General features: G+C 38.5%; 1 protein-coding gene across 4 annotated transcripts in view; it reads left to right on the top strand.

The window, feature by feature from the left end:
• The window catches only part of LOC119661365 (probable nuclear hormone receptor HR38), a 58,665-nt gene extending 36,961 nt beyond the window's left edge, over positions 1–21,704 (top strand). For all 4 annotated transcript variants that reach the window (XM_038070675.1, XM_038070676.1, XM_038070677.1 and 1 more), the window contains exons 2-5: positions 8,148–8,329; positions 13,454–14,281; positions 16,389–17,439; positions 17,511–21,704. In XM_038070675.1, the coding sequence (XP_037926603.1) occupies positions 8,309–8,329; positions 13,454–14,281; positions 16,389–17,439; positions 17,511–17,767 (2,157 nt within the window). In that variant the 5' untranslated portion in view covers positions 8,148–8,308 and the 3' untranslated portion in view covers positions 17,768–21,704. The remainder of the gene's footprint in view (positions 1–8,147; positions 8,330–13,453; positions 14,282–16,388; positions 17,440–17,510) is intronic.
• The last annotated feature ends 3,163 nt before the right edge of the window (positions 21,705–24,867 follow it).

The raw sequence follows: 24,867 nt of genomic DNA, 5'->3' as shown, positions 1-24,867 counted from the left end.
TATTGTTCGTTTCCTTACAGCAGAATTAACGCAAAACCGTTTCTATGCAGTCCTTTAGATGCAACGAGGGGCACGACTTGCGTTGAGTTGAAGGGAGGCTCCCCATACATGCAAAAGAAGAGTGGACATTTCGAATTGGTCTAAATTTTAACATTGGTTGAAAAATGGATCCAATCCTGTCCAATCGAAAAATCATTGGAGACTTGTCCCTTCACACTTATCGAAGTGTAGCTTACTGCCTGCATGGCCCAAGTGGTAATTAGAAGGAGCCCTGTCAGGCGAATACAGTTAGGGTTTTACTTGCCAGTCATATTCAATTAATGCATTTCTAACCATTTTTGCTGTATAAGGCGGTACATTTTACTAACTACGTTTTTCAATCAGTGTATAGTTCAAATTGTTCATTCGCTGTTAATAATGGGCAAAAGTAATTGTTTATTGTATTTTAATAGTTCGTTATGTGCCAAACCCCTCTGGTTCCGACAAGTGCAGAGCATTGCCTTCTTTGCGAAACCATTTGGTGGTGCAGTCAATGTGGGTAGTTAAACTGCATTAACCCATGATTTTTCGGTTTTATGTTTTTCAAAACATATCCAATTTTTGTCCAATGCAACGATTTGATACAAAAATTACTTCAGCACAAACAGAACTTGAGAAGTGTCTGTTTTCCAGTGTTTTAGGGTCTTGTTCACATGGTACTATTAGGCGGTTAGTTATAAGTTTCAGTAAGTGTTGTCCTGCATGTAAGCAGTGGACATTGACTCCAAAAGTCAAATCTATATAATCTTCAAATCTACCTACCAAAATTATCCATTCTCTGTAATTAAAGGGTGGTTTGTATCTAATCTACCATAAATCTGTTCAGATATTGCACGAATTCATTATGCGTACATTCTTCGAATTCGCTCCGCTAGTGCTCCGTTTCACAGCAAAAAAGGTCCTTTCAGCCAGCTGTAGAGAAGGTACGGAGCACGCAATCACCACGCAGCGTAATTGACCCTATAAACGCTCCTTCTCTTGACAATATGCTTAGACACACTCCAATAATGAGCTTCCTTCATCTTAACAACTCACCCACCTTAAGGAATTCCCTGAGATTTATACTCGTAACCATTGCGCTGTCAAATGGCGATGAGCCCAAGATATCGCAAAGTCTTAAATTACACGAATAGAAGATGAACTGCTGAGATGCACAGCGATTCCAGGCCATATAGTTTGGCATGCCGCTAGTGTACCTTGGAGGAACAAAACAAGCCTTCTTTGATCATCAGCATAGGAGCAGCAACGATGGGCAAGCATGTATTGGTTTTTGGGTCAATACTTTCACTCAGCATGAAAAACCACGATTACTTGTTGAACCATATTCATCTGTCGAGGGACCCAATGCTGTGCATCAAGCGCACTGCCTTAGTACGATAATAATAAAACTAAACAGCAACAAAAAACAATAACAATGGCAACAACAAAGTAATAGACGAAAATATCGGAATACAAAACACACTAGAATTGGTGATTTAAAATGAGCGTTGGTAATAAATTGGTCGTGTATCAATTTGCGAATACGATCGGCCAGCATCACGGATGGATCAGTGTGCATTCGCGCTACGCTGAGTCTGGGTTAGACCTCGGAGATATCTGGCAGAGTTAAGGAATAGGAAGCAACCCACGAAGACGGAGAAGAAGAGGATTGATCACCGGAGACCATTGGGCTTTCAGTAATGTACAACCTGAATGAAATTTACATAACTGCGCACATTACTAGATACCACACTAGTGACTACACACGCCTCAGATTGCTAGCCTAGTGCCTAACCTGCTTGCCTTCATGCCTAAATGCCTGAGATGAGCCTGAACACGAGCATGGGTTTTCGGCTCCACGCTTCATTCTCCAGCGTTTGCGCTCATATCTTGCGGGCAATTGTCGTTTGTGTTTTGGGTTTTTGTACCTTTTCGAGTTTCGCGCGCTCACGAAAAACGCCAGGGTGCATTTAGAAGAAGGCGGCGAAGGAATTACAATGGCGCATAGTGAATACAAGCGATTACAAGTCTTCTCAGCCTCTTATGTAACATGCATCTCTCAATCCAACACACCTTAATAAATAATTTGCTAGTAAATCGAAAATCATATTGCAGAAGTATTGTTGTTGGTGTCGATGTCGTTTTCGATTTCGTTTTCGTTTTCTTTGACGTTTCCAGGCAATTTGTATTTGACCATATTCATAGCGGGCTCCAACTTTGAATAACACAAGTAGCAGTTGTATGGTGACAAGTCGTTGGTTTCGAAAAAAATCTTTATATGCTTGAATGGGTTGGAATTCAATGGAAAACATGTTTTAGGAGTCATTTGAAAAGAAGTATCTTGTATCGGTCCTATCGTGTTTTCAATAGGAAAATTAGTTGATATGACTCCTTAAATTTCGCTTGCTTAAGTTGATTGCTTCCAGATATAGCATACTTCAGACTTAACGATCATTGATAAAAGATATGGTTGACAATGATGACGCAGCAATGAAATAGGTTGGTGACTTACTTGATATTTGGTTAACTGAACTCTGATCTGATGAGTTATTATGCATATATCGTTGCCAGCTTTTCATTGAAGGGCTAACAAAGGATGCTCATGACTGTTATCTTATTTGATGGGGTCGATGATCCATACCTGTCTGTAATCCTAAGTGTTCACGAGAACACACATATATAAAAATAGGAGTATAAAAAGGCCAAAACAAGACTCAAAAGGGCCCTAAAAGATTGCCGTTCGATAGGGGCTTCAAGAAGTTAGTTCTTGATCATTATTTTTCTAATCCTCCTTACATTCCAGTGAATAAACTGGTAACGGAATAAAATCGCAGAGATCAGTCCTTACGTTATCCAGATATGATCCCCTGGAAGCTACCGACGTATACACTTATACACGTATACACTTATAGAATAACGCTTGTCAATGATTCTATTGAGATAAGCTTTTAGATGCATTAGGTGAAGTTACTTTGGGAGCATATGGTTTGTGAAATGTTATCTGGCGAATTTCTGCGCGAGTGGGATTGACGCAAAAAAAATTACAAGCAAGGGGAAACTAGCTCCTTGACCCTGCAGCTGAAAATTAATTTAATATCGCTATAAAGCGCGCCTAACTACTCCGCTTTTTGTCATAAATGGTCGAAATATAGGCTAAAAACCCTCCGTGTTCAATTTCAAGGAGTTAAATATGAAAAAGGGATATCTTCACTTATCATCTCAACGTGCAGTTTCAGCATTATGATAGGAGAGCTACAGGGAAAGATCTTTACAAATTTGTCTTTGTCTTCGATAAATTAAATCTATTTCGAGTCTGTCCATTGCACTTGATAAGTGACCTAGTCAACATACCAAATTTCTGCTTCATACAATATCTTGCTTCAAGTTGTGTTGGGAGGTCTGTTTTGGTGTGAGTTGGGACAGAAAATAGACCCCACAATCTGTTTGACAGTAGCTAGTGGCTCAGTGTCGGATGCTAATCGAATCAGTAGTAAATGCGTACCTAAGTCAAATTAGGGTAACAATCAAAGGCTAAGACAATGCTGACCACATTCACTACTACAGTGTACTATAGTCCTCTAGTGTACCATTACGTACGACAGCCTAGTTCCCTAATCACAGCTATCCGGACCGTCAATTTGGAAAACAAAAAATTGATATTTCAAATACGAGAACAGGGAGGAGAAGGTGATGTTGAAGAAATACGGTAAGTTGAATGACACTGGGGCTATGATGATAAATTGACGGGACTGCCAAAGACGTCGATGTCGTCTCCAAATTATTTGAAATAAAATGCCCTACCAAATGCATCGTATTTTCATGGAAATTAGTTTAAATCAAATGTCTCCGCAAATGCTCCAAATTGCACATTCAACACCAATAGTTTCAGGAATTGCCGCCTCAAGTTTTTGAGAATACCCGTGTTTACCATCTCTTGCGCTTTTCAACTGTGATGCAGTTACTTATTTCTCGTATTGCTACTTCTGGATTTTAATGTATGTGATTTGCATACTTGGGCAATGAAATGGTTTAAGGCTTCAATTAGGGCCACTAGGAAATTCATCCCACAATAGACAATGCCATTTTTTTCCCTATCCACGGTATTCCGCTAGGTAGTAATTTTGTCTTCATTCATTTCATTCACCTACATTATAATAATAATAATCGTTGGCGCAACAATCCAATGGAATCAGGGTCTTCAAGTGTGTTAGAGCACTTCATTCAAGACTGTAACGGTACACTACAGTACACTGTAGGAGGCAATGTGGTCAGCATTGTGCTCGCCCGAGATTATTACCCTGATTTGACTCAGGAATTCATTCACGGGTGAGCCGACCGGTGTCCGAAATCCAGTCACAATAGTAAATCCTTCTGCCACCAGTGTGATTTGAACCCCGACCCTCCGTTACGACAGCCCAGCACTGTAACAACTTCAGCCACCTGAACAGCATCTACATTATCCATTGAATAATGCCTTCCTAGTAGATTTTGGAAAGAACGTATTGATATCAGACGATTTTTTTTTCCTTGTATAAGTACCGTGCCTTATTCGCAAAAAGATCTCTCAGGTTAAATCACTGAAATACCTAACTCTCTTTCTTTTAGTTTACTGTTTTGAGCAATGCTTTCATTCACGCAACCGCATAGCAGGATGGGATGTAACATTGGGGCCATAAAGGTCTGTTAACCAAAACTGACCATAAGATATTAAGCATTATCCCTTACCTACCTTCCTACCAAATATACAAGTCAATCGTCTCGTTCAATTTAAGGTCGATTAACGTAGATAGGAAGACTGCGATGACCTGTCAGACTTTTTCTTTTTTTTACTTGTCTTCAATCCGATTCTAATTGCGCTCTTCTCCAAATCCAGAGCCATTTGTTTAAGATCCATGACTATCTTTGCGATCAACTCCCCTCTTCTACTCCGTGAAAAAAATCTTGAATTGCCTTAAATCAATAGAAGTAGCCATTTGTTCTCTTCCTCAGTGCAACACGTCTACACGGACGTGTAGCGAAAAAACGTAAACTATGTAATTATTTCAAATAATTTAACTGATAACACTTAGACTTTACAGGTGTTACTGTAATTTGCCATTTGATGTAGCAAAGGTGCAAGTTTACCGAATATTTTACGGTTTAGAAACGTGGTAAAGTAATCTTTCCAAACCCTAAGAGGTTCGCCTTAGCGGATGAGGGGTCTACTGTTAACATACTTGATTGGACCTTCGGACCTCCTTTGTAGTGTGGTATGCGATTCCTGTTATTATTTACATAGTTTTTTGCTTCCTTGAAATGCAATGGCAAACCGCGACATTTGACATAGGATCGGAGATCAACTAGCGGCAATAAAAGCCTTCAATTTCTTCTTCAGATCTTATAGCACCCTTTGTACTGTGCTCGACAACCTGGCCTGGATTAGACAAAATACCACTGAAATCGCGGCTCAATATTGTTTGTTTCTCCGAACAAAGTTCTACCAAACCTCCCTACACTATTGCAACTTTCGGGACCTCATTGAATTGCTCATCGAAATCTCTTCTACTGCATCAGAAAACTCCCTTGCTGCTTCACAATGTATCATTGAGATATTCCTCATTTTCGTCCGGAATATCACTGACAATATCCTCTCTGTTACCGGTTTTTATGACATCAGGCCCCGACACTTGATTCACGTTTCCTTGGATTTTTTCCGGAGTATAATAGAGAAGAGGACTACTTATCAGAGCCCCATCATCTTATCTAACTTAGCCCCCGGTGGAGGTAGATCAAACATCACCCGTGCTAACAGCATTCACTGTTAACCCGAGGTAATGGATGCCTCGGTGAGTTAGTCAACCCCCTGTGAAATGGGGATTAAGATTTCACTCAAAGTACTCCATACTTATAGTAAACGACCACCAAAAGGGATAGACAATTGTGGACTAGCACTCAGTTAATCTTGAATTATATTTATACTACGGAAGCGTTAACCATGCCTAGGAGGAGGACTGAATTTTCGGCCTGGAAAATAGAATTGGACGACCCTCCGTCTAATCTTTTGGGCTATATTTAATATTAAATCTTTATCCAACTGTCGAGATGAACGTAGAATCGGTTAAACATATATTTCACGGCTAATTCTTCTGCAGTCATTCGGTTACTAATTCTTACTAGCTAAACTTTTGCAAGGAGGATGTCTTCCACTAGTGGAGCTTTACTGTTAAGAGTGCTCAGTCACTTTCCCAAACTCCCTCAAAATAGCAGTTTCGTCGATAGGCGATGAGACCGCTTCCAGTCTGATGGTCTGAGTGGACGATCTACAAATTAAAACAATGAAATATTCCGAGCTCCAGATGTGTAATTTCTGCTTTATGATGTACCTAGAAGCAATTCAGATATGCGTTCCGCTTAATTCACATCAGATATTCATCTCCCTTATGACTTGGCTACTGTTTTAATCCACTTTCTATTCACCTTAGCGACCTTGTACGAATTCTCCGTTCCAGTTTATGCCTTAAATTCGCAGTCGGCGGCTTGTGTTGTACACATGCGAACACACCTTATGCAATATTTACCTATTTGCTTCGATCTACGCCATTTCTTCGAGTTAACCTCGTCGGGTCGAATCTATTCTCTAGGCCGAGATAAAAGGAAAGCTTCGACACACTCGAGATGAAACAATTCCTCCATCTCGAGGAACAATTAATTCCAGCGGATCAGTGGATCGGTGCTTCTCCACGGCAGGCTTCACCTTTCAAAGGCGTCGCCACACATCGTTTTACCATTTCTGCATTGCGTAACCGAAACGTTCGTTTGAATCAATTTTTCGCTGTATCCAATCTTCGGCTGGGGTCCAAAGAACTCTGCAGCAAGCCCGCGCCATGGAGTGCATATTGTTGCTTTCATTACAAAAGTAGATAGCTCCAGCCGCGGAGAGAGATGAGTGGCAAAAAATTAATGATATGTAAGCCTGCGAACAGAACGAAATGGCCGCAAAGCAAGTAAAATTGTATACAAAAGTGCAGCTCCTCCAACTGCCTATTGCGAAACTCCAACTAATAAAGATGTTCTCATCCGATGCACATTCTGAAACTATTTGATAGATTTTTCACTTTCGATACAATAATGATGGCGATGGCACTGGTGGTGCTGATGATGCAGTTGATGAGGCTAACGACGATGATGAGGCATACTCCAGAGGTTCCAAGTACTTACCTTGGGTGCATGGCGGTACTTTTCCGGAGCGTGTGCATTGCAAAACACTCCAATGTACATCGACGGGTAATTTCGTAAATTATGCTAAGTTGTCGTGGATGCCGGCGTTGCTGGTACATCATTTTAAAATTGTGTCGAAATTTGCAGCTTTTAAAATACTTTGATTGTTAATGGATTTGTTCTTGATTCGAAATTACATAAATTGCTGCTACAGGCGTGAATTTCATGGGGAAAATTGCCAGCGTGGAAACTGATTCTAGGAAAATTGTTTGGTTGTGGAAAAAAGCAGGAGTTCCTTCTCTGTATACTTTGAATTGGAGGGTCTTAAGGAAATAAGGTGCTACTTTGTTGACGATTTGAAAATAAGAAAACATGGGTCAAGCAATGATCATTTGCGATGGCAATTTGTGACCGAAAAGAAGGAGATACCAGACACCGCCTTGCGGACCCCCTAATGCAACCGTTCATCCGCAATATTGGCGACATCCAAAAGGAGTTATTTTGAAAATCACACTTGGCGCATTGCATGGCATGGAACAATGATTTATTATCTTTTCAGCTTTGCAACTATTCCTTCATGCTTTCACAACTTTCTTTGTTATTTCTCTTTTTATCTTGCACCATCATAACATTTCGCGCAACACAGTACTCGTATATTAAAATCCTGTTAAATGTACCTTAACGACTGATTCGCCTTTCTACACATTTCACGCTTTTGCTCCTCATAATTTGCAACAAATTGAAACCATTCCCTATGTAAATGTCAGTGATTTTAATAGTCTCAAGGGACATGTTTAGTGATTATTTTATTCATATCCTTTTTTCTTGAATCATGTGGCATGCTTTATAGTTTAAATTAAATTTTACTGCATTTCGTTCAGGACTTTTGGTGTGCCAAATTATCTGACACAGCTCTTGTTTGTTCATAACAGGTGCTTCATTATCATTGAATCCAGCGTTTGGCCAACAGATTTCTTCAGAACAGAAGGAATCGGTCACACCACAGTCGCAAAGTGAATTAGAGGGCTCTACACCCGTTGGAACAACAGCAACGACGACGACGACTTCATTTCGAGGACCAGCTCCATCAAGCATGTTGCTGTTGCAACCGAATGTAAGTCTTATTCTATATCCATTCCTGTAATATAAATTAGAATTTTCCTTGGTTCCAAGAAGCCCTGGCACCACCGTCTTTATATTGCTTTTACCACGAGAGAATTTCGTCCTAAGCCTAATTCGACGAGTTTGACCGTTTTGTTCAATAATAAATTCGCAAAGATATCGATAAGTTGAATTTATAATAACTACTTTTTAAAAGATGCTGAATTTGGTTCAAATGGTTCAAATCATTTTGTAGCGATAAAAATCAGATAAAGAAAAGTCCGTATAATAATTTGGACTCACAAAATCCGTTGGGTTCCCTCTATTTATTCGCTGAGAAATACCTTGTTTGCTGAAAAGTGATGGCTTATTTGATATGATGATATGATTTATACAAATTGGTTTGCCTCTGTAATTTGAAGAGTAATCGATTCATCATCATCATCAACGGCGCAACAACCGGTATTCGGTCTAGGCCTGCCTTAATAAGGAACTCCAGACATCCCGGTTTTGCGCCGAGGTCCACCAACTCGATATCCCTAAAAGCTCTCTGGCATCCTGACCTACACCATCGCTCCATCTTAGGCAGGGTCTGCCTCTTCTTCTTTTTCTACCATAGATATTGCCCTTATAGACTTTCCGGGCAGGATCATCCTCATCCATACGGATTAAGTCACCCGCCCACCGTAACCTATTGAGCCGGATTTTATCCACAACCGGACGGTCATGGTATCGCTCATAGATTTCGTCATTGTGTAGGCTACGGAATCGTCCATCCTCACGTAGGGGGCCAAAAATTCTTCGGAGGATTCTTCCCTCGAACGCGGCCAAGAGTTCACAATTCTTCTTGCTAAGAACCCAAGTCTCCGAGAAATACATAAGGACTGGCAAGATCATTGTCTTGTACAGTAAGAGCTTTGACCCTATGGTGGGACGTTTCGAGCGAAACAGGTTTTGTAAGCTGAAATAGGCTCTGTTGGCTAACAACAACCGTGCGAAGATTTCACCATCGCATCTTCGACCTTAGATAGGAGAAATTATCAACAGTCTCAAAGTTGTATTTTCCTATCTTTATTCTTCCCGTTTGACCAGTGCGGTTTGATGTTGTTAGTTGGTTGGTTTTCGGTGCTGACGTTGCCACTATATACTTTATCTTGCCTTCATTGATGTGCAGCCCAAAATCTCTCGCCGCCTGCTCGACCTGGATGAAGGCAGTTTGTACGTCTCGGGTGGTTCTTCGTCAGGCGGTAAAGTCCCAAATTACAATGCTTTTGCCATCTCACTCCATAGTGCTCCTTTAGTTATTTCATTGTTCAGCCAACCAGATAAAAAGAGTCCTAGGATCCAGAAGTGATACAATTGTCATAAAATGACACCAACATTTGATAATTTCACGGATACTTCTTAACACAGTAGAATTCTGATAAGTAGAATAAAAACCATGCATTCAGATCCCTCCATAATTCTTATTATTATTATGCTCGAGGTCATCGAAAACGTCTTGTAATTCGCATTTCCAGCTTGAGAACTCCAGTAATTCGTACTCTTTTCATAAGGGGAAAAGATGACAATAAAAGTTGCGAGACAAATGTAATTCGAACAGAACTAAAGGGAAATTCTAGGAATTTCGTTGACCTGTTGTTAAATTTTTTCTCCTTTCTACAATTAAGTCTCAGTGATAATTTTTTGATATCATATCTAGGACTAAAAAAATTAAATTAAAATTAAGAGAGAAATGTGAATATTCTGAAAGTGCGCTGAATTCTTTGAAAATCTGGACCAGGCACTAGCCATTTTATACTCTTGTCATCCCATTTGATTCAAAACCCCGAGAAGTTTTCTCTAACGTTGTTGTTACAGCAAATACTTGACACGACAATTTAGCAATTGTTTGGAAAGATATAATACCAACGTCGGGCAAAACTCGGGCTCTATATGAACCCAAGCACCGATAAAGTGGATGTCAAACTAAGATGTCCAGTGGAACCAATACCTTAATTTTAGTTTCCCGATTCTTTGTTGTTGTGTTTCAGTGAAAAAACCGTAGCTCTGCTACTAGAATGATTTTTCATTATGTATTGACTATTGCTTCCTCATTGCATCCTCAGCAGCGACTTACACCCTCCTTGTGTGCATTTGCAGCAAATGTACTGAATACGGGATTAAGTCATTCCCGAAATCGTACATAATAAAAAAAAAATAATTTTAATAGGAAAGCTAAGGTTTTTTCATCATGACCTTTTAACTGACATAGTCAGAATACAAAATTGGTGAGATTAAAAGCCAGTCCAACCAACTATACAAAAGTACTATAATGCGCAACAACCCATATCGAGTCTTCTCCTTCTGGTTACACCTATTTCAGTTGTCCTGGTTTAACGGCCGCGTTCTAAATTTTGAAATATTTATAAGCAACATACTATTTACGCCGATTGAGTCCTCCCACTTCTGTTCAGGACCTTCCTCATGGGTGGTTTCCTTGCGCTCTCCTTTGAATGCTCGTTTCGAGATTCGATCCTCGCGTATTCGCTCTACATAATCGATAGATGCTGGTGGCTCGCTCATCAAACCATAGACACAAATCCTGATTGTATCTTGCGTTAACATTTACTTTTCGCATCCAAATATAATAGTAGTAGAAGGCGTACTAATATCTTATTGATACTTAGTTTGTTTCTTCTGTCGACCTTGAATTCAACGTAGGAAAGATGAATACCTTCCGAACCATAACTGGTTGCTCAATTTTGTGATTTGAGTTCCTAATTAGACCAACTTTTCTACATATCTGTCCGAAGTGTATCATGATGTTCCAACCGTCAGTCCTTGTTAACTCCAACACTTGGTAATATCCATGTTGTCTATGTACAATAAGTAATCCTTGTGATGGAAAGGAGTGAGCAAGGGAATATTTGATCCAGGTCCAAAGTTTTCTCGGGTACCCTGAACGGAAATTTCAATGAAGGAAAGGTAATAGGGTAAGGTAATAGGGAGCCAACATAACTTCAACAATGGGCCTGCTTTTTTCGCATAATTTTCATCTCGGGTCTGGATTCTCTTTCTGATAACACCAATTGTGTGGATTTTACGAGAGCATTTCCGTGGTGTCCACTGGAGTCACATTCTGGACGACCTGCTGGAGCAATAGGTTGAAGAGCACGAAAGAGAGATCATCCCCTTGTTTGAGCACTAACTCCATTTGAAAGCTGGTGCTTCTCTTTATCGAATTTGCATTTACCTGGCCTTTGAAACAATGTTCGTGGGATATTTGGTTCGATTACTGTTCTGTGAATATACCATTGGTTGGGCGCTGACGCGATTATTCGAATAATTTTCCACGTAGGTGAAGTTCCCTGAAGATTTCTCGATGATATTGTCAACAAATACTTTCAATCGTCATTCGATAAATTACGTGATAGTATTATAAATACACGATTCCCTGTAGTATTCGGTTACCCTTTTGTATACTGGTCGAATAAAGTACTTGTTTGTCGTTATTGATAATTTATCAGGCAGGACACAGATTCTGTAACAACAAAATAACAGACAAAGTTGACATCAAACTAAAATCTCAAGACAAACCTCGAGCTCTCCATAAGTATTATCAGTATCGCTTAATAATAATAATCGTGGGCGCAATCCGAATTGGATGAAAATCTTGAAGTGTGTTAGAGCACTTCATCCAAGACCATAACTGTACACTAAGATAGAATATAGGTAAAATAGTTTAGCGTGCACGAAATTTTAACTGAAATTGTAAAAGAGCATCTATTTGGTTTCGACGTCCAACGTTTTTTCCCTCAAATCAAAAGATTTCATAAAAGGAGACAATTTCGAAACTGTAGAGAAAATCCAAGATAATGTGGCAGATATGCAAAAGGATATATCGTACAAGGTCTTCCAGCGCTCCCATTACGACAGGGAACAATGACTCCATTGAAGGATAGTTGTCCAAGGGAACATGCACCTATTTTGAAAAGAGGCATTAGGTATAAGAAGTAATATTCTTGTCTGAACAAAAAAATGCTAAATAAAAAATCCGCCTTATTATTTTTTTCATAATACATCTGGTATGTTCCTCCGAATCTCGTTATATCCGCGCGGGAGTTCCAAACTTGTATAAGAGCCGTAAGTCCATCTGGTAGGATAAAGTGAATTCGTTTTATCTAATTGCTGTGGCGTTTCCAATAATACCCAATCCTATCAAGGGGAAAGCCTATTCTCCACATTGCTGACAATTATGAACAACACCCGCCAGTTACGTCGGCTTCACGCCCTGTCAAGTAACTAAATAATCAATAATTAATACCGCAGTCTTAGAGTTAGTTCCACAAAGCGATCCCAACGAGTTTGGTGTTTCAAGTAGGCACTTTCCACGCACAATAATGATCGAATATGCTAGAGAGACTCACAATTATACAAACGTATAAATAAAAACGTGTGATGAAGTTCGACGAAACCTTAAAATTCTTTTCGATCAACATATTTGATCGGCAATTCCTTTTATTGAGTCGGTTAATGCATATTTAATTCATTCAATTGTATTTTCTTTCCTTCCATGTCAGTACATATTTCACAAATCGAATTATCAAATGATTCAATAAAGTGACGTACGATATCCTTTACACGAAGGGTGTGAAGCACCTACGGATTTCCAATAATAAAAGACTCCTTTGATATTGCAAAGACATCTTTTCAGCATATGTGCACTATTCGTTTAGAAACTACAAATAATAGATACCAATGTTCATAATTTATGGTTTAAATATATTTTTTTAAATTCACCACAAACGTTTATCCTGAAAAATTTGTTCCGCAATTAGCACACAATTCAATCACAGCACGCTATCGTTCGGTTACAATCTACCCTTGTTGCACACAGACATGTGGTTAGAGCAGGAAATAGTGGAAAGCAAAGCCTACTCAAAACAATTTAGATAGCGGGGAGTTTAATTGAAAATAACTGACGGTAATAATAAACGCCAATCGTTTTTTAGACAAGAATCAGGTTGGAAAGTAAAAGCAGTAATGCGCATGCTATGGCCCTTTGACTCCGCCCCATTACTTACTACTCTCTTTTTCATATACAATATTTGGTATTCACTTCACGACTTGATCTCACCATGCCATTCTTTTGCAGACTTCTTTTAGTTCTCTTTCTTCGTTTGATAACACCACAACTTCGCAACAATCCCAGCTTCAACTATCGGACGATACTAACGAAGGACAACAATATCTGGAACAGAGCTTTAGTCAACTATCGGAATTATTTTTCGCAAACGAGGCAGCTCTTGCAGACACAAGTCTCTTCTCAACTGAGGATAGTGTTGGCTTGCCACAGCCAGTGGCATCAACATCGCACGGGGTGCCTTCGAGTAGCAAAAGTTTGATTCCATCAACGAGCGATAGTCCAAATCCCTTCGAATCATCTATCGAGAGCGGCTTGAAAACACTTCTTCCTTCAACATCCGCGCAGCCGCTCAAGGACAAACGCTTAACATCAATACCTGAACATAGTCTGACACACGTTCCCGAACACGATACATCCCCGTCTTACTTTGAGCGATCGAGTCCTGAAGAGATTGGATTATTGGGTCTTCGGTCAAGCAGCGATCCTACAATCGCTCTTCACAGTCTACAGGCACGACAGAGTCTAGAACCGTCTGACAGCATACGATCTCATCCAACTGCTTCGGGCTCAGGAGCATTCCTCTCGGCTGGATCCTCATTACCAAGTTTTCAGGAGACATATTCACTGAAATACGGACAGCTGCAGAATATTGCCGTGAAAATGGACGAGGATTGCTTCAATATAGCAACACAACATAGTCAAGGTGGCACATCATACTATCATGGTCATCCAGCCATGCATCAGGCGACATCCTATGATTTCCATTCTAATCCATCGTCGTCGTATGTTTCGCCTGGAACTGAAGGATATTTTCCATATCCCCCACAACAGACAATGGTAAATTTTTATTATTTTCAACCAAATTTATGAAATCAGTGGAATGTTATTTGATTTCTTTGAAACTATTTAAGTTTACTTCTACTTAGAGAAATTATAGTGAAAAGTTATTGGATTGAGCTATTTTTTCCAAATTTTACCCCTTTCCGATTATTTTGATTTACGGTATTAGGAAATCATTTCAATTTACTTTAGTCGCACTCCGACGTTCTTAAAATCATGCTGAATAACATGTAACCGCTGGACCCTTTCCTTACCAAACATAAAAGTGACGTGATAACTTCAAACTCCATAGATAGATAGATAGACATGTACTGAGATTCGAGATTGACAAATTGCAGAAGAGGTTTGAGCCCACTTCAATCTCTCTATTCAAAATTGGTGGAAAGATTTCAACCCCGAGTGAATTAACGCGAGGGAAGGAATAATTTCGTAACCTAACAGATCACATCATAGCTAATTATTTCCCTGACAGTAATTAATGATGAAAAATCAAATTTCTACAGCGGAACCATGGTAGAGTTGGAATTAAAAGCCATTTCTGAGATATTTTCGATTGTATAAGAAGCGGACGAAGTGCGAACTTACCGAAGCTTACAAGGTTATTGTTATAGCAACTGTGAAACAATTTTTTTTTTCTCAATTTGTCCGGACGTTTAATGAATGGGGTTTAACCCTGTCCTGCTATTATATCATATATACAATTATTATTTAAGAGCTTTGCATATATTTCTTCCGGCTGTTACCCTGGTCACTTGAATAGATATGTGTCAGTCCAGGCCACCTTTCAAATATATTACTTCTTGTATATAATTCCAGCGCTTCACTCAACAGTTACATGAGTAAAGCCTTTTTCAAATTCAGTCAAGGCTTTGAGTTGCTTTGAATTATGCAGCTAAAAATTGATTTGAAAGCAAGTGTAGACTATCTCACCAAATAAAATGTTTAAGCTGGATACTTGCCCGGGGATAGATTCCTACTGCCAACTTGAAGAAGTGAATTCAATAGAGAAAATTCACTGCTTCCGCCGACGAGTAGAGAATGCTGAATGTCACATCAAATCTCCGATCAGACATCAATCAAACCTCGCGCAAAGAATTAGCAATTACATATGCAATCCATAAGGATAGAACCCCTTAACTATCAGTGGTTAGCATGACAGATGCAATTGCTACTGACTTCGTAAACCGTGCTCAAGTCCTTGCCACGGTCATGTATATTTGTGATTTTCTAGAGAAGATGCGATAGAAGAAATGGATCTACTAAAAGCCTGAACGCTGGAGAGTCTAACATATCTAGATATGATCATGTGAAGCTTTGTTATTCCACCTGATCGGTCTGAAGAGGTTTAAAAAGCTCATTGAAAATTAAAACAAAGCACTACTAGTTCTGAAATTTTTACAACTACACATTTTCAGTTACTACACCGCATGAAGAACATCTGCTAAGGCTAAAAACTAACGAGTGTTGTTCTCATTTCGGTCATAGTTCTCAAAATACTTTTGAACAATGTCACCCTACGATCATGCCTCAATTAGAGAGTGATGCAACTGAGTTTGGCAGAACAGTGGTCGGGATCGAAGAAAGTATAATCTGAATGATGTAAGGTGCCATGAAACACGATTCGCCCTTTCCTTAGTTGAATATTCCATTTAACCAGGTACTATATCTGCTACGCTTTTTATATACTTCATCAGAATGCTATAGACATTCAGATCATTCAGACAGGCGTCGGTACCATCTTTAATATGATTCCATAGTGTCTGTTGTACATGTCTTCTCACCGTCATAAAGAAAAAAATCCGTACCCGGAACAAAACAATGTATCCCCCTCGGCAAAAAATTCATATTCGACCTAATTTTGTTCAGTTTTTTCAACTTCCTTTATTTTGTTCATATTTTAAAACAAGTAGCACCTCGTTCTGTAGAGCTTTTAATATTTGAAACAATTTGAATAAACTCTAAGTTTATTTTTGCGCAAATTATATTGAAATTATGCTCATATCCGAACTTTTCATAAGAACTCGAATACTTTTAAAAAAAGAATTGAAAATAATTGTAAGACAAACACGTATTACAGCATTACGAATGTTTTTTCTTACTTCAGCCATATGGAAGCACATCAAGCCACGAAAGATATTCGCTTCCTTCATTTCCTACCATCTCTGAGCTGCATGTTGCGACATCTCAGCGACGTGCATCATTACCACTTCAACGATCAGAATCTACATCAAGCAGTGAAAGTCCTAAACCTCCTCGAATGGCAATTCTGAAAACTATTCCCAGTGCATCGAGTTCCACATCCAGTTCGCCCGGCAGCTTGAATAATAATTCAGCAACAGCAATCAACAATAATGATCCCTTGCTATCACGCGGAATCCATACGCCTCAGAGTCCTTCACAATTGTGTGCAGTTTGCGGTGACACAGCAGCATGTCAACATTACGGTGTGCGAACTTGTGAAGGATGTAAAGGTTTCTTCAAGCGTACCGTCCAGAAAGGCTCGAAGTACGTCTGTTTGGCTGATAAAGCGTGTCCTGTTGATAAGAGAAGGCGAAATCGATGTCAGTTCTGTAGGTTCCAGAAATGCTTAGCAGTGGGGATGGTTAAGGAAGTAGTTCGAACTGATTCGCTGAAGGGTCGGCGAGGCAGACTCCCATCTAAACCCAAATCACCACAGGAATCACCACCGAGCCCACCAATATCGTTGATCACTGCCTTGGTGCGAGCGCATGTCGATACCACACCTGATCTTGCCAGCCTCGATTACAGCCACTATAAGGAACCAGTTCCTAATGAACCAGCAATTTCGGAAGCCGAAAAGGTTCAACAGTTCTACAACCTACTAACAACTTCGGTGGATGTTATCAAGCATTTCGCCGAGAAGATTCCTGGATATTCAGATCTGTGTCCAGAAGATCAGGAACTTCTCTTCCAATCAGCATCACTAGAACTGTTTGTTTTACGGCTTTCCTATCGAGCCAGGTCCGAGGATACGAAGATGACCTTCTGCAATGGTGTCGTCCTGCATAAATACCAATGTCAGCGATCTTTTGGAGACTGGTTCAACAACATTCTGGAATTCAGCAAAAGCCTGCACGCTCTGGAAATTGATATATCAGCATTTGCTTGTTTGTGTGCATTAACGCTGATAACAGGTATGTAATCTTAAACTAAATTGTAATTTATCCCAAATTACTTACCTTTCATTTTCTAATGGTATTTTCAGAACGCCATGGCTTGCGGGAACCAAAAAAAGTCGAACAACTCCAAATGAAAATCATCAACAGTTTGCGGGATCACGTCACCTACAATGCTGAAGCTCAGAAGAAAGTCCATTACTTCAGTCGCTTACTAGGTAAACTGCCCGAATTACGATCTCTTAGTGTACAGGGTTTGCAGAGGATATTCTACCTTAAATTGGAGGATCTAGTTCCAGCTCCTCCTCTCATTGAAAACATGTTTGTAGCCAGCTTGCCATTTTAAGAAATTACGCCAGTCTCCATGTGAAATAAAAATGTATTCCTGGACTATCGGATGCCCAACAGGTTTAAGTGAATCCATCAAAGGAAACTCCACAACTCTTCTTATAAAATCATGAAGAAATGCTAAAGTCAATTATATTCGAAATATTAAAAATGTCTATGATTTCTCAACAACCAGAGATGATGCAAATGATTTAATTTAATGCATTAAGAAGGAAAGGGAAGACTTAATTTCTTACTTAACAACAACAATGGATAGTAGTAGGGTATTTCGCGAAGAGGAGAAATGTAGGGTGTGTTTGGATGAAAATTCAAACGATATTATGATATATTTGATAGCATTCTTTTTTATGCATATCCCTTTTTTGCATAGATGCAATCCTTAATAAAGTAATCTATATGGTTACAAAAGAAACGACGTGGACATTTGCATGATTTGAAATTTCTATGCAAATTTGAGGTAGTTGTCATAACTGGTTTGTTAAAATGTTCAACTAAAAACAGAAAAGAATACAAAACTAGTTTCCTTAGTTCAATTGCCATTCAATGCTGCTATGTGGTTGCGCTTCACTCCGCCCGCTGCATTCTACCGTGATTCGCCAACTTACACTTATCACTACTACTATTTACGCACGAATGAAATCTTATTAAAAATTTACTCGATAATTGCATTGAAACTCAATAGTTTTCGTGACTTCGGTGATGGCCAGTGTTCAACTCCATCAAAATGACCATTAGACCTACTCGCTAGAAGAACTCTTTGATGGTTCAGTTTTTTTCCTTAAGATGAAACGAAACCAATTTCCAGCCTTTTAATATTTTATAATTTAATTTCTTTCTACCGCCTAACCGATTTCGTTCGTTGTTACAAAACTGAAGGCGAAGTAATTTCAACAATTGATTAGTATGACTCCGGAGTGATTCCCATAACCAGAACCGAACAGGAAACAGTTGCTATCGGTGCGACATCGCAAACAAGCGTTGCATGCCTGTAATTGGAAATGGAGATTCAAGTAAGATTGCAGCTTGTGATAGGTATAAAGGATGTAATACAAGAGTGACGGCAATCTTGAAAGTGAAAAGAAATGGTTTCAACACCGCCAATTATGACTTATCAGGATAAGTTCGAAAAGACGAATCCCATTTTTATTGAATGAGAGGGAGTCCCAGTTCGGGATTTAAGTTAAAGATAGAATGAAGTGAAGTTCTGCTGTTTTTCTTAATCTTAAAAATGGAGTAGATTTCGTTTGATTTGTCCAATTTAAATCCTGGTAACACAGTAACGCATTCAACAAGCGATATTATGAAATTGGCACAGTATCGAAATGGAAAACAGGGTACGCAGGAGGGTCTGTGATAATTGAGTGGCATCAAGCTAAAGTTTTTGAACAAACTAATCATTTGATTAGGTCGCGGACGATTTTTCGTCCCATAAAGAATTGATATTCTGGTGACCAATCGCTCAATCAGATTATAGAAAGTCGATTATTTTCTCATTTTGAACATTTGACTTTTAAAATGAAGAACACGCCTACATTTCTCCTCATACAAATTCATATCATGAAGCAAATACAGCTTAAACAAAAATATAAAAGACAAACCAATATTTTTAGGGTGTATCTATGGGTTTCCACGTGTACTAGATAAATCGTAAAAAAAAAATGAGTGTGCTTTACCTAAGTTTTTTCTTGATAGAGATAAATGCTAGTCTTTTTACTTTTAATCGAATAATTTGAATTTTGATTGGAATGCATTCGTGTATCCACTGTTTCACTTGATATATATTTTTACAATGCTGCCAGTTTTTTACCATATTAGTAATAATAATGATGTAACAATAAGCATTTTAGTTACCAAGTTTAGAGCCATTGATTTTCAATTTACCTGAACGCCTTGCCAATTTTTACATAGAAGATTTTATTTTTGATTTAAATGTTTGTGCGTCTTTTAATTGTTTCTTAACCTCTACCAGTTTAAATGTGCCCCGTGTGTCCCTTTTGTCTAGAAATTTAACAAGTCTTAGCCATATATAAATGTACGGACATCATTACTCTACTAGTAAGAATATATTTAGCATAGGGGAGTTATTGAGGAGTAAACTTGTGTGTTAAATGTTGACCCTATGTTAAACTACCTTTATGTGTCGATATTCAATTTTAGTATTTATATGTCTGTATCGTTAGGTTAGCTTTAGCGTAAGGATAAGAGCAGAGACATGATGTGAGTAATAGAGTAATATAAGTACCTTTTATCGAAATCATAATGTACAAATTGCAACGAAGTTGTTAAAAATTAATTCATTGAATAAATGAAACTTAAAATAACATATACATATTATGAGTATAAAGTGCGAATCGAGAGAAAAGATATTACCTTTACCTGTATTTTTTGCGTGTTGAAAGGAACAAGAATTTAATCTCTACCTAAGCAGGAAACGTCTAGAAAAATTAAATCAATTATATTTTTCGTCTTTTTAAAGATGCGTGCTTTCTGAGAAATGTTAATTGGATAAAAAATACCTTAAACCTAGATTTATTGATAAAAACATACCTAAAAGTGCCATTCGATATTACCCAGAGTTTATTCTATCGAGTTTTGAGAATCATATCCCACACAGGTATATAAAAGGAACTAAAATTATTATTGACTAATGAATAATATGAGAGAATAAATTTTTTGCACTTTTCCTCTTTTTCATCTATATCTATTGAACAAATCTTATTGTTATAGCTAAATCGAAATTCTAATCAGATGTTCGAATCTTTCTTATACACGAACTATTTAAGATTATCGGAAGGAGAAAGAGAGGTTGAGTGGAAGAGCGAAAGGCGTGAAAAGATAAACAGAATACGAAGGGAAGTACACGCACCAAGCGTGCACGTGAAAAGCGAAAGTAAATTCATTGACTAAAGACAAATACACAAATGTATATGATACAGTGACAATGAGAATATTTTTGGTGCGCTAACGCTCTAGATAGGTTGTAATGTGAAATGTGATAAAAGTGGATTGGACCCAATTTGTGATTTTTTATAACTTTATATTGGAAAGAAAAACAACTGATAAATGTTATAACTATAAAATTTAATTATATTAATATGTACGTCTTTTGAACGCGAGAAAACAAAAAACAAAAAAAACAAAAAAAAATAAATGCGATCTTATTTTTTACTCTTTAAAATGAACCATACTATTACCACATAAGCTTTATATAAAGGAAATATATTTAATATTTTGAATGTTGATGTGATTAGTTTGAAATGAACGCAGAATCTTCAATTACCTTACGTACAATATACAACTGAAATTAGAGCATATTACCCTACTTGTGCAATGTTACCACAGAATCAAATCCCCCGCAATAGTTTTATACCGAAAGCTTTCTAAAAAGATGCAAATTACTGCTTGCATTCAACAGTAAAACGCTAGATATGCACTTATTTTACCCAACCGCTCTGCATTGATAACTCTTAGAACATAAAAAACTATACTTTCCTCCTTGATTTAAACCTCTCCAGCATTGCAACTACTCCCTGTTGATGCACAAATTATTGTAACTTGATGAGATGAACATTTTACATTAGTTTAAGCACAGATCAGAGAAAGAGAAGAGTAAAACAATAAATTTTAGAGAAATTAGCGTAAAACGTATAAGCAATGCAAGATAGATAAGCGATCTTGACGCAGAAAGAATAAACCTAAATTATCGTTGCTGTTCCTGTAACTGTCGGCAAAGACGATGGGAGGGAGCTGCAAAAGTAACAATAAGAACCCTAATAAAGATTTTATACCTTGCGTTTGATGTATATTTGTTTGTGATTATGATAGAAACATATCTTATTCCGTAAAATCGGTTGTTATATGTAATATGTATAATTCTTAGTAATAATATATTATGTTTTTATGTTGGAAAAATACAATAAAATTTTATCTAATTTCCTGAGGAAAAGAAAGGTGTCTTCTTTATTATTATTTTACTTAATAAATTGAAATCCATGTGTGTCTGTTTTATATCGTGCCTCAAGCCAATTTTTCCCAGTCCGCTCATTGGTAAAACTGAATAGCATATTACTTTCCAGCCTCCGTCTGTATACTATGAGTGGCCTCCTGCCAATTCCAAGCTTGCACTCTACTCGTAGATGAATTCTTTCAATTCGTGATATTAGAGACAAAGGATAGATTTACAAACCCACTGTTGAAGCAAGACGCACTGAACATAATATGGGGTTTACCAATAAGAACGTTGGGATTTAAAATTAAAATAAAACAGTAATTTTGTCCAAATATGGTATGATGATGTAAAGAATAAGTCGTTCAAATGGTTGTGACGGCTCTTCTTGCACCTACACTCCAATTTTCGATGACTCGGTGCAACATTTCGAGTGGTATGGTGCCCATGGTGGCTCTAATATTGGCATCAAGTTCATCAAGAGTCTTTGGTTTGTTAGTAAAAATCTGCGATTTAACCTGACTCCATGGAAAGTAGTCCAATGATTTTAAATCGCACAATCTTGGCGGCCAGCTATGAGAGCCATTTCTCAAAATTCACCGAACTTTCCGCGCAATAAATCCAGGAACAATTGCAGTGCGGCAATTTGCGCCGTCTTGGTGAAAATAAATATCGCCGGGAGAATATCATTTAATTCTGGGAATAAAAAATCCGTCAATGAAGGAATGATTGCCTTCTACTCATACATTTACAGTTACGGCTCGCCCTTCTTCTTTTTTGGAGAATTATGGTTCGATGATGCCACCATATCATAAACCGGACCAAGTAGTGAATTTCCCCGAATTTAATAGAGATTCATAAACCAGTTGAGGGTTTAATTGACGCCAATAACCACAATTTTGCTTATTAATAAAGCTGCTCAACCAGAAATGTACCTTTTCAGAGAAGATGATTTTTCAATGAAAATTTTGACCAGTTCCTATCACCCCTGAACCCAATCTTGGTCAGGTGTTCTTTGAGACACAACAAAACTTCTGGAATTTTGGTAGAATACAGTGGAATCCTGATAATTCATACCCCGATTATTCGTATTTCCGGTTAATTCTTACAAATTGACCGAGGCCAGGAAGGACGAACCTGCGGAATCGCCCAAAGACAGAAGAGTTTGTTGTATGAATCTTGTGATGCAATAGTTGGACTGTCCATGAGGCTTTACTGTGTAGGGAGCAGGCGCGAGTTACATCCCTCTTCACAGGCTACAGGCAAAAACACGAGGATCCACTTCCCTTGCAAGGAGCCCGAGTTAATCAATTGGACTTATGCCCTGGATTACATTTCACTTTAACATTAAAATGACAAAATTCTACAACATTAAAATTGAAACAATAGGCATTCCCCAAAACGATCAATTGTATTGTTTCAGCTCAACTAAAGTTCAATCTTAGTCACCACCGTAGTAACGTAGCATATTAATTTGCTAAAAAAATCAAAAATAGTTTCTATAAGTAGTGCAGCCATGCAGATTTTTGTGCAACGAGCATGTATTGGTAGCGCAAAATTATGTAAGAACCAGCCTCGAAGAATTACCATGGTTCATCGAGCGGCACATGTTAATTGTCGACAGCATCAATTTTGAGCCTCGAATGTAGTTTTATTTAGGATGTTACTGATTATTATTCAAATAAGGATGTCAGCGAAAAACAGCGTACGCTGGTCAGGGAAGCAGAAGATGATTTCAGAAGTTTATACAGCATCCCGAGAAGCTTGCATGTCATCGCGAATCTTTCGATGGTCCTATGAAGGACGTCATTGGCCGACTTCTCATCCACGATAACGAGCAACTGAAGAGGTGGAAAAAACACTTCACCACACCTCTTAACTGTATCACATGCAGTGAGGTTCTTCCTCTTGTGAATAAAATGGATAGTGGACTGTTCCTCCAAGCAGAAGAGAAATCATTTCAGCCATTAATGCACTCTAACGCAGTAAAGCCGCTGGATTTGATGGTTTTCCCGCAGAATTATTGATTATTGCACCTGCAGTTACTGCTGATTTGCTACTTGCGCTCGTGCAGAAATCTTGAGAATCTAAGACCTTTCTCAGAGAGTGGAAGAAGGGGATGATTGTTGATATTCCAAAGAAGAATACCCCCAGAATCATCTGCGTGCTCCCTGCCGTTGAAAAGATAGTAGCTAAAATAATTCTGGAATGCATCAAACACAACATCAACGAAATGACCACATCAACGCCATACGGATAATTTGGAACAGTGGTAGAGCTTTGCGGCAACAATATTATTTCTTCTTGTTATCGGTGGTGTTCTTCATGCCGCTTTGTCCGGAGGACGATGACTTCTTTCCTCAAACACCTCGACTACGCTGATGACATCTGTTTACTCTCTGACCGGGTCATGGTCATTTATAGATCATTGCGAAATGGAGAGGCAAGTGGAGTTGGACTGAAAATAAACACCAACAACACCAATGTTCTTAGTCTTACGGATCATCGCACTTTTCCTATCTGCATCAATAGGCAGAGCAATGAAACCGCCAACCAATTTCTATATCTAGGAACGTAGTTTCTGGCGGCGCACAGTGGGTCGAATCAATCTACGTGGAAAAAATTCAAGTCAGAAAAATCTAAAATTTTTGCCGGGCCGTCAGAGACCGTTATTTTGGTAAGAAAAATATGTAGAAATAAACAATTAACAAGTAGTCTGAAGCTTACGGCAGTTATACATATATTGTTATATCGACCGGGAAAGCGGTAATATTTTTCATTTAGTTTCGGGCCACGTAACTTCCTCAATTCTTTTTTTTCAAAGCTCATGTTTTACATGTAATTCATTTGGTTTGGTTGGTTCATTTCAACATCATATATCCTCATCATCAACGGCGCAATAACCAGTATTCTGTCTAGGCCTGTTTTAATAAGGAACTCCAGATACCCAGGTTTTGCACCGTGGTCCGCCAATTCGACATCCCTAAAAGCTGTTTGGCCTCCTAACCTACGCCATCGCTCCATTTCAGGCAGGGTCTCCTTCCTCTTCTTTTGCTACCATATAGTGTCCGGATAGCTGAGTGGTTGGAGCACAAGGCTGTCGTACGGAAGGTCGCGGTTCAAATCTCGCTGGTGGCAGAGGGATTTGTATC

Source organism: Hermetia illucens, chromosome 1, assembly GCF_905115235.1.
Source record: "Hermetia illucens chromosome 1, iHerIll2.2.curated.20191125, whole genome shotgun sequence".
In the NCBI taxonomy this organism is placed as follows: Eukaryota; Metazoa; Arthropoda; class Insecta; order Diptera; family Stratiomyidae; genus Hermetia; species Hermetia illucens.
This window is presented reverse-complemented; position numbering and strand designations above follow the sequence as displayed.